The sequence below is a fragment of the Nycticebus coucang genome, chromosome 10, assembly GCF_027406575.1.
Source record: "Nycticebus coucang isolate mNycCou1 chromosome 10, mNycCou1.pri, whole genome shotgun sequence".
Lineage (NCBI taxonomy): Eukaryota > Metazoa > Chordata > Mammalia > Primates > Lorisidae > Nycticebus > Nycticebus coucang.
Window position 1 is genome coordinate 19,058,242 of NC_069789.1, and position 10,245 is coordinate 19,068,486.

Below are 10,245 nucleotides of genomic sequence, written 5' to 3' on the forward strand. Positions count from 1 at the left end.
AATTAGGAAAGCAGATCACAGGATTTCATGTAAGAGGGGGTGAAACTCATCATACATTGTATATCTGTTAAATTTTGGGAACCCTGTGTATAAAGTACCTCCTGTAACTTCTCTTTTAAAAAAAATCATGAGGTAAGCAGTATTATCCCTATTCATTAGATATAAAATAGGCACTGGAAGGTTTGGTATATTTCCAAAGACCCGGCCTGTGTTGGGTCATCACTATGTACCTGTTGTAAGTGTGAGGGTCACGTAGAAGATGAAGACATCTTATGTGGGCGTCGTCAATGGCATCTAAACTAAGGTAGTGTTGCCAAGCGGTGGAGGTTGACAGGGCCTCCTCTTGAAAGTAAAAAAACAAAATAAGATGTCCTCTAAAATCCAAAACTTTACTACAAAAAAATAAAAGTAGAAGTGTGGGAGGCAGGAGGGCCATGCTGGGAAAACAGAAACCGAGAGCAGATCCCTGAGCCAAACCCTCTGCAGACGCTGCAGGCCACAGCACAGCCTGTCTCCAGCGCGGGGCTGGGGGGCTGCGGGAAACGTCCCCAAAAGGACTTACAGTTACATTTTGTTCCCAAACCAATAGAGGTCCATTCGCTGGCATGCAACCAGAAGCCCAACACCAAAGCACTAGGTTTTTGTAGAGAAAAATTTATTGTGAGGCTTTGCAGTGAGAAGACAGACGAGTGTGGCTCTAACCTGCCTCCTTGAGCTGGGAGTGGGGCGGGTCTTGGGCAGAGGGTAATGAGGTGAGATCTGATTGGATCTTGCATTGAGGTAATATCTGGGGCCATGATCTGACTGGTTGGTGCTGTGGGGTTGATGCTAGGGCTTGATCTGATTGATCATGGACCCTGCCTTCTGGTGTCCACTTATTAATTTGGTCCCCATTCCTTGGTCTGAGCACTTAGGTTCTGCCCTAGTTGCACCCTTCATTCATCCCTGCGGGTTCAGTGTTCATAACTTGTAACCTGGGCGTCCATAGCAAACGAAAAGCAACTCACCATTTTATTACACAAATTTGAACCAGATGGGACTGGTTCTGCAGTTACAGTAGTTTTTCAGTCATCAAAAATCTCAGAAGCCTAGAAATGTGTGAGTACTGTCACAGTCTCATAAAATAGAGACAAAATACATTCAAAACATTTTATTTGGAAAGCTTTTGTTAACGGAATGTCTTCTTCAGTAGGTCCTTGGTTTCGGGGATTGGAAGAATGAATGCTGGGTACAAGGACCACAGATCAACGGTAAGATAGGATTTTATTAGAAAGGAATACAGAAGGAGTAAAACTACCAGAGCTGCTAGCAAAGGGCGAGACTCAAGTTTAGAAGTCTCCCATATGGGGCGGCGCCTGTGGCTCAACGGGTAGGGCGCCGATCCCATATGCCGGAGGTGGTGGGTTCAAGCCCAGCCCCGGCCAAAAATAAAAAAAAAAAAAAAAAAAAAAAAAGAAGTCTCCCATATGGGCCCTTTGTGGACTTGGTAGGTGGAAAAACACCTTTTCAAAGTTAACGAGTGTATTAACAAATGAATGAGTGCTGTCTGTCCACTGGGGCAAGGTTATTAGGTCTTTACAGTTTTTGTCTCAGGTAAGGGATTAGGGTGTGTGCTCCCTACTCAAGGTGGAACCAGCCAAAATGTTTCAGGCTGCTTTGTTCATGACCTTGCTAGAGCCCACAGGGCGTGGCCTGGAAACGGCACCCTGTTTATTCCCAGAGATGGAGGTCTGATTTCTTTCTTTTTTTTTTTTTTTTTAATTTTTTGAGACAGAGCCTTAAGCTGTCACCCTGGGTAGAGTACTATGACATCACAGCTCACAGCAACCTCAAACTCCTGGGCTCAAGCAATTCTCCTGCCTCCGCCTCCCAAGTAGCTGGGACCACAGGTACCTGCCACAATGCCCGGCTATTTTTTGGTTGCAGCTGTTGTTGTTTGGCGGGCACAGGCTGGATTTGAACCCGCCAGCTCAGGTGTATGTGGCTGGTTCCTTAGTGGCTTGAGCCACAGGCACTGAGCCTGGAGGTCTGATTTCTGAGCTCACCTGGGACTAAAGAATTTGGGTGTGAGTGTGTGTGTATGTGGTGGGGTCGTCCCTGTCTAGCCCTGAGTGGAAGAATCATATATCACTAGAATCACAATTCAGGGCATACACATAGACCAGGTGGTCTTCAGTCTGCCTGAAGAACAAAGAAAAGATTGGGAGATTTTTTTTGTTTGTTTGTTTGTTTTTTGCAGTTTTGGGCTGGGGCCAGGTTTGAACCCACCACCTCCGGTATATGGGGCCAGCGCCCGACTCCTTTGAGCCACAGGCACTTCCTGAAAAGGTTGGGAGTTTTATCCAAAAAAGCACTGTTACTTACTGATGACAGAAAGCTCATTGTCAGTAGAGAAACTTTTGGGACAGCTCTGATGGTGAGTGACGGTGGTAGATAAAACCAGTCTTCAGAGTCATGGCTAGTTGTTTGAAAAGCTACTACGTAAAACTGGTTTTGGGGTTATAGCAGGGTGCTTCAGCAGCCAGGCTTGTGGAAAATCTAATTTTTTGAAGTGGGTACTATGTGCCCTGAGTGCTTTTGCCCCCTAGTTCCTTGATGCTGGTTTAGCTGGGTATGACAAGAATGACCCAACATGCTTATTTACAAGTAAAGCATTATATTAGCTAACAGCAGTTAATACAGAGGGATATGTGGGTCATTATGAAAATTTTGAGATGCACGAAAATCAAGAAACTAAAATCTATGCTGATGGAAACAAATGAAGGCCTCCCAGCAACATTGATGAGCTGAGCAAAGTGAATCAGAAAGGGCGCTGTTGACCATGTTTCCTGGAAGTGAAGGAATGGACCATAACACAATCTGTCTCAAAACTTCCATAGTGACCCCTGTACTTCCTAAGTAGTGTAAAGTTGAAAGGGTGCTGGAGCTTTAAACAACGGGTTCTTCGGTGGTCAAAGAATTGAAAGACACACCACAAACACAAAGTGACAAAAACAAAAGAGAGCAGAGCAAAGCCTGTTGGACAACCTCACAGGCAATCAAAATGTTGCAGGAAGATGTGTCCCAATGGAGAGAAAGAGCACCCAAACACCATATTTAAGAGGAAAAAGCCTTTTATTTCAACTGACAGAGCTTATGGCATAGAAGAATTCAAAATGGCTGTGCTCCCTGACTGGCTTGGTCTTTCCCTTTTTATCTCCAGTCAAAAAGTTCCACCAACAGGTACTTTTCTCATTCGTCTGTTTGAATCAAGCAAAAGATGCTGTTCTAGCCCTCCACAGAACTACAGAATTTCACAGAAGTGGAAATTTCCAGGTCCCAGGAAGTTAAGTCTACAAATTCCTAAGAGCTGAGTCACCAAGGAGAGACCCCTGAGAAGATGAAGGGGTCCTAGAGAAACTTGCCCTTTCCCCCTAGGTTGGTTCACTGAAAAGATCAACTCACAGTTATGGTAGATTAATAAGAGAAAGGTTTATTTCCAAATACCATGTACATAGGGTGAACCACAAGAATGATTTCCTGAAGTCTTGGTGACAGTCAGTGGCTTTTAACGATGCCTTTTAGAAGGGAGGGGGGAAAGAAAATGGAGCATGTGGTTGCTGGGGGGGAGTATAGAAGGAAGGAAACAGATTGATTTGTAAATTAACCCAAGAGACAAATATTGTGCTTCAAATACCCTGTAGCCAAGTCTACTAGGATGTGATAAGGAGGCCAGCAGCCTTTTCTGATTCTAAATCAGGCTACTCAGGTTTTATAGAAGAGAGACCAGTGCTTTCTGATAAAAAAATGGCCTTTTCATTGAAAATATTCTTTATGCCAAGGAATATTTTGAGGTGACATTCCCTTAGCTCCTTCAAAGACCTCTGTTCTCCTAGACGTCACCCTTTGTAGATTTCTTCTTTCACATCCACATACCATCCAGGGAGGCCCTTCAAGCTACACCAGGGGGCACCCTGTCCAGAGGCTCTCAGTTGACACATTCCTTCTGGGAGGATGTGGCAACCAGGATGAAATAAAGAGTACACCCCACATTAGAGTATTCAGAGTTTATGGAAAGACACAAAAAAGCTCTACAAGTTAAGACAAGGTTCAACAGTAGAGGGGTGGCAGAAAGGGCTCACCATCCCCGAGTCAACTCTTTGCTTCTTACATACCTAAAGCTACATTTCACTAGTGTGGTATTCTTTCTTAGTTTGCATAGTCACAGCAACCATCTTTCCACCCTCCTGTAAATCCTTCAAAGCCGATGTTCTTGGGGAGCATCAGAGTCTCCTGTGCTGGTCCTGGTTAGCACTTGAGATGAGACCCTGGTGCAAGAGAAACATTGTTGTGCATTCTGGAATCAGCCTCAGAGCAGCATCCTTCACTCTGTCAGTCTGCACAGGAAGCCCTCTGCCCTGTGGCTCCCTCTGCCTTTAGGTAAATTCATTCCTATGTTAATCTCCTCTGGCCCTATGCTTTGTTTTGTTAATTTCTGTTTCTCTCAGGGCTGCTCCCTGCTTTTCAGGGAGTCCCTCTGAATAATAGACAGGTGCTGCTTTTTGCTTTACAGAGACCCCCTTCAAAGTGAAACAGTACCATATATCTAATAGCTCAACTGAGAAATACACTTTAATCAGCTTATAAATGCTGTGGTCTGAATGTGCTCCTCAGAATTCATGTTGAAATCCTAATGGGTGGGGGTGATTAAATCATAACCCCCATGAATGGGATCAGTGCCCTTCCTTATGAAAGAGGCCTGAGGGAGCTTGTTTGTCCCTTCTACCACAGAAGGACACAGTGAGAAGGGGCCATCTGAGAACCAGGAATACGCCCCCACCACACACTGAATCTGCCAGGACCTTGATCTTGGACTGCCCAGCCTCCAGAATTGGTAGAAATAAATGAGAAGCAAACCTAACTCCATTTTGATATAATTCTCTTTCCAGAGAATCAGTGGGAAGGTAAAGCGAGCCTGATTCCATTCTGTTGTTTTGTTACATTTTATTGAATTAAAAAAAAAAAAAAAAAACGGTTCCACTTGCCTTCCCACACATTGCATAGTATTTTAAGTGTACCTGGTTAGAACTGTTAAAATTATTAATATTGTGTAGAAAATCACTAACTACCCTTGTGATAAACAACCTTCGTGATTATGTTAAAGTGATCTTCATACCATCTGTATATAATATTGACTCCATTTTACTATTTACTCCTTTTTGCCTTCAAAACTAGTTCCTCTTGTTTTCCCTCCCAGTGTAACTGTAAATGCCTTCGGTTAAAATTGTTAGTAATGTAAGTTACTGACCATGTAGCCCTTGATGATTATCCCTTCTTTGGATCATGTTACTTATGACCCTCACCTGCAAGTCCCCCTCCCAACAGTACCTTAGGACATTGTAGATTGTATTTGTTTTGTAAAAAGAATTACTAAGTGCTCTCATGATCATAGCCTTGCAAATTGACTAAGCTGCCTCACTCTCATGATGTCCTCTAACTGTTGTTTGCTCTTGCTTCTATAAGTATGCTTGTTTGCCCCCTGGAAACATTTTGCCTTATATAAGACAGAGCCTCAGTCAACTTGGGGCTGCTCTCAGAAACCCCATGTTGGGACACTGAGGCACTCACTGGCTCTTCAATAAAAGGACTCCTCTTTAATTCCACTTGTCTGGTGGAGTGGTCTTTGGGGGGACTCTTGGGCATAACATTTCAGCAACCTCAATGGACTGACCATAATAAATATGGTGAAGTTATTAAAGTTTGAGAACTGCAATGCAAATATAACCTAATGGGACTTACACTTTCTAAATTCTTTACTTCTGAAAGACCAGTGTGCTAAAACATAGGGAAAGATGAAGCACTTAGGAATGAAACAAGGGAATAGGTACCATGCAGCGGAGCAAAAATGAGCTCTTCCCCCCCCCGTAGGGATCACAGAGGAACTTGCCCTTTTCCCATAAGTTGGTTCTATGAAAAGATCAACTCACAATTATAGTAGATTAATAAGAGAAAGGTTTATTTCTAAATACCATACACATGGGGGAAACCATAAGAATGATTCCCAAATTTTCAGTGACAGATACCTTTTATAGATGGCTTTGGAAGGGAGGGGGGAAGAATGTGGAAAGTATAGGTACAGTAATTGGTTACTAGGGGGATGGGTAGATGGAGGGCAACAGATTGATTTGTAAATTAGCCTGTGAGAAAGGTGTTGTGCTTCAGATGACCTTAGGGCCAAGCATATTAGCATGTGATAAGGAGGCTAATAGCCTTTTCTGATGCTAAATCAGGTTCTTCAGGTTTTACAGTGGAAAGGCTAGTGCTTTCTGATCAAAAATGACCTTTTCAGGGCGGCGCCTGTGGCTCAGTGAGTAGGGCGCCGGCCCCATATGCCGAGGGTGGCGGGTTCAAACCCAGCCCCGGCCAAACTGCAACCAAAAAATAGCCGGGTGTTGTGGCGGGCGCCTGTAGTCCCAGCTGCTCAGGAGGCTGAGGCAAGAGAATCGCTTAAGCCCAGGAGTTGGAGGTTGCTGTGAGCCGTGTGACGCCACGGCACTCTACCCAAGGGCGATACAGTGAGACTCTGTCTCTACAAAAAAAAAAAAAATGACCTTTTCATTTTAGAAATTATATTTCTAATATTAAAGAATATACCAAGGAATCATATTTTGGAGTGAAATTTCCTTAGCTCCTTCACTATCACGATCTTAAAATTCTTCCCTATTTTTAAAGGGGGACCCCTCATTTTTATTTTGCACTGGGTCTCACCAATTATGCAGCACATCCTGACTTGACAGGTAAGCAAGCATTATAAAAGATGAAGCAGTTACTGCTTCCCTAGAGCTCATCTAATCTGGGTCAGTGAGGGAGGGAGGGGAAGCATTTGAGGAAGCCAGGACCTCCACCCATGAAGGGCGCTCCTGGCAGAGACACCAGCTTGTGGGAAGTCCTGAAGTATTTTTCTTTTGCTGCTTTCATATTTTCTCTTTGCTTTTGGTTTCAGCATTTTTACCACAAAGCATCCAGTTGTGGATCTCTCTATTACTTGGAGTTTGTTGATTAATGTCTTCAGGGAATTATTTGGGAAGTTTCCAGTGATTATTTCTTGACTTTTTTTCTACTCCTTTTCCTTGAAGAAACTAAGAAAATTTCACCCCAAAATATGATTCCTTGGTATAAAGATTATTTTGAATTAAAGACTATTCATAATCAGGAAACTCTGAACAAAGACTTTCCTCTATCTACCTAAAATCTTAAAGAGCTGCTAAGACTCCTTACACATGCTAATAGACCTGGTGCTAAGGTCATTTGAAGCACAATACCTGTCTCTCAGGTATTGTGAGATACTTGATAATCTGTTTCCCTCCATCCACCCATCCCCCCTTAGCAACCACTTGCTGCACTATACTTTCCAGTTTCTCTCTCCCCTCCCTTCTACAAGGCATCTTTAAAGCCACTGACTATCACTGAGACTTTGGGAAATCATTCTTGTGGTTCCCCCCATGTACATGGTATTTGGAAATAAACCTTTCTCTTATTAATCTACTGTAACTGTGAGTTGATCTTTTCAGCAAACCAACCTAGGGTTGTTGCAGGAAGACAAGGCCCAATGGAGAGAAAGAGCATCTAAACACCACGTTTATAAGAGGAAGGGCTTTATTCACCAGCCAGGAGCTTACGGCATGAAAGAATTCCAAATGGCCACGCTCCTCAACTGCCTTGGTCTTTCTCTTTTTATTGATAGTCAAAAAGTTCCACCCCACAGGTACCCTTCTCATTGGCTAGTTTGAATCAAGCGGGAGATGCTATTCCCACCCCTACAGAACTATAGGATTTCACAGAACTTGGAAATTTCCAAGTTTTAGGAAGTTAAGTTTACAAATTCCCAAGAGCTGAGTCACCGTGGAGAGGACCCTGCATGTGTATCCTTGTGGTCTCCTTGAGAAGACCTGTTCTTCTAGACCTCGCCCTTCTCGGATATCCTCTCTCAGGGTGATGCAATAAGGAAGTCAGCAGCCTTTGACCCCACCCCTCCAACCTCTAGAGCTGTGCTTTAAGTTGATCACCAATGGCCAAAGATTTATTAGTGTCTACGTAAGCCCGAAAGGAAAGAGTTAGCACCCAGATACTGAGGCCCTCGAGGGTGGTGTTCCCTGCCTAGAGAGTCCAGGGAAGCTCTGTGCCCCTTCCTGCATGCCTGATGGAAAGAAGTACTCTCATTTTACACATGTCAAAATGGAAGCTTAGGAAGATCTAATGAATTACTGGATTTAAATCTACCCTGAGCCTGGTCCATGATTTTAAACCATCATTTTAAACTTTTTCAATGTTAAATAGTTAGTTTTCAGTAAATGCTATTATTAACATGTTTATCAAAAGGTAGTTGAAAGAAAGTAATATAAACACCAGTTGAAACAGAAGTATTGGCATTATCATGGAGGACTTTGAATGCTAGTTTAAGGATTCAGCATTGTATTTTACTTAAAGAAGTAGCAATAGTAGTTTTGTTTTTTTTTTTGGCCGGGGCTGGGTTTGAACCCACCACCTCTGGCATATGGGACCGGTGCCCTACTCCTTGAGCCACAGGCGCCACCCTAGTTTTTAATTCAGAATGTGTATTAGTCAGTGTTCTCCAGAGAAGCAGAACCAACAGAATATATGTGTATATAGAGAGATTTATTTTAAGAAATTGGCTTGTATGCTTGTGAGATTAGCAGGTCTGAATTTTGCAAGGTGGGCTGGAGACCCAGAGAAGGCTTGATATTGCAGCTTCAGTTTAACAGTGGTCTAGAGGTGTCAGCAGGGTTGGTTTCTCCCGAGATCTCTTCTCTTTTGACTTGTAAATGTCCATTTTATCCCTGTGTCCTGACAAGGCAGTCCTTCTTTGTGTGTCTGTGTCCGAATTCTCTCCTCTTTTAAGGACACCATCAGATTGTATTAGGGTCCACTCATACGACCTCATTTCAACTTGATCACCTCTGTACAGACCCCACCTCCAAACATAGTCATATTCTGAGGTGCTGGGAGTTGGGATTTCAACATATAAAGTTGAGGGAGATAGAACTCCACCCATAACAGAATGTCAGGTATCTAACACAACAGTGATCTTTTGAGTAGATCAGAGTGGGGGAAACTGGAGCCTTGAGAAGGTTTTTTATCAGATTTTATAAGAATGAAAAGGGAGAAAGTATTTGAGAGGAAACACATACCCTCCAAATCTCACACTAGTTATAGAAAACCAACAAGAGCAAGGGGCTTGCTGGGGCAGAATGGTTAGTAGGGTAGGAAATTGTGGGCCACCCACAGGAAAAGAAGCAGGAGGACTAGTGCTTGGGTAGAGTGAGCACTCGGCTCTGGATGAAGTTGCAGTTATGAATGGTGGAAAACTCTAGAGACATCCAACTGGCAGGTGGAGCTGGAGAGAGAATCTGGAGGTATTAGGAATTTGGTAATAGTTGAAGATGCTGAATAGCTCAGGCAAGAAATGTAAAGAGAAAAAGGTTAAGAAAGCTGTCTGGGTGATGCAGAGAGGAAGGCACCTTCCATAGAAAGGGCTCAGAGAGTAGAAAGCAGTGGTGATAACCCCAAACTTCTCGAATACATTCCCTAATTCACAACCAAACTTCTTGGGCTAACGTTATTTCAGAATTATACCATTCCCTGAAGCCAACCAGCACATATATCCCTCCTAACTGGAAAGGTTAAGAGAAGCTGCATGTTCTTCATGTCTGTTAAAAGCAACAGCCCTACTGAACTCCACCTGCCTGTAAAATCCCAGGGGGGCCATGTCAATCTAGAAATATAGAGTAATACTATGACCATTCTTTACTTTCCTTCCCATCTGTTTTTCTCTAAAGTGTAAAGAGACAGCATAAGGGCACACACCATATTTAAAAGTTCTCCATTCCTAAAACTACAGGGGAGGGAACCAATGTTATATTTTACCAGCACTTGACCTCAGACATACTGATTGATTTTCTGGGCTCTGATGGCTATCTGGCCTCTGCTGCTGCCCTTAAATGGCTGCAGGATCTTTGCCGGCAATGCCATTTCCCCCCTGGAGTTAGTCTAGCATGACTCTATTAACATTTGCTTAGGAGCAGGAGATGCTCCTTCATCACATCTGTTCAAACAACCAAAAGTTGGGTTAAAGACAAAGGCCCAGGAGACACAATTTTATCACTTTTGATTTCAAAATGCCAGAACAAGTTCTAATGCACCCTCTCCAAAATGTTTTAACTTGCTCTATTAAGAATGTTACACATC

General features: G+C 43.2%; 1 protein-coding gene across 1 annotated transcript in view; it reads left to right on the top strand.

Annotated features, from left to right (window-relative positions):
- Positions 1-4,854, top strand: part of MAP3K21 (mitogen-activated protein kinase kinase kinase 21) — a 72,485-nt gene extending 67,631 nt beyond the window's left edge. The window contains exons 9-10 of the mRNA XM_053606268.1: positions 1,190-1,250; positions 4,774-4,854. Coding sequence (XP_053462243.1) covers positions 1,190-1,221 — 32 coding nt within the window. The 3' untranslated portion in view covers positions 1,222-1,250; positions 4,774-4,854. The remainder of the gene's footprint in view (positions 1-1,189; positions 1,251-4,773) is intronic.
- The last annotated feature ends 5,391 nt before the right edge of the window (positions 4,855-10,245 follow it).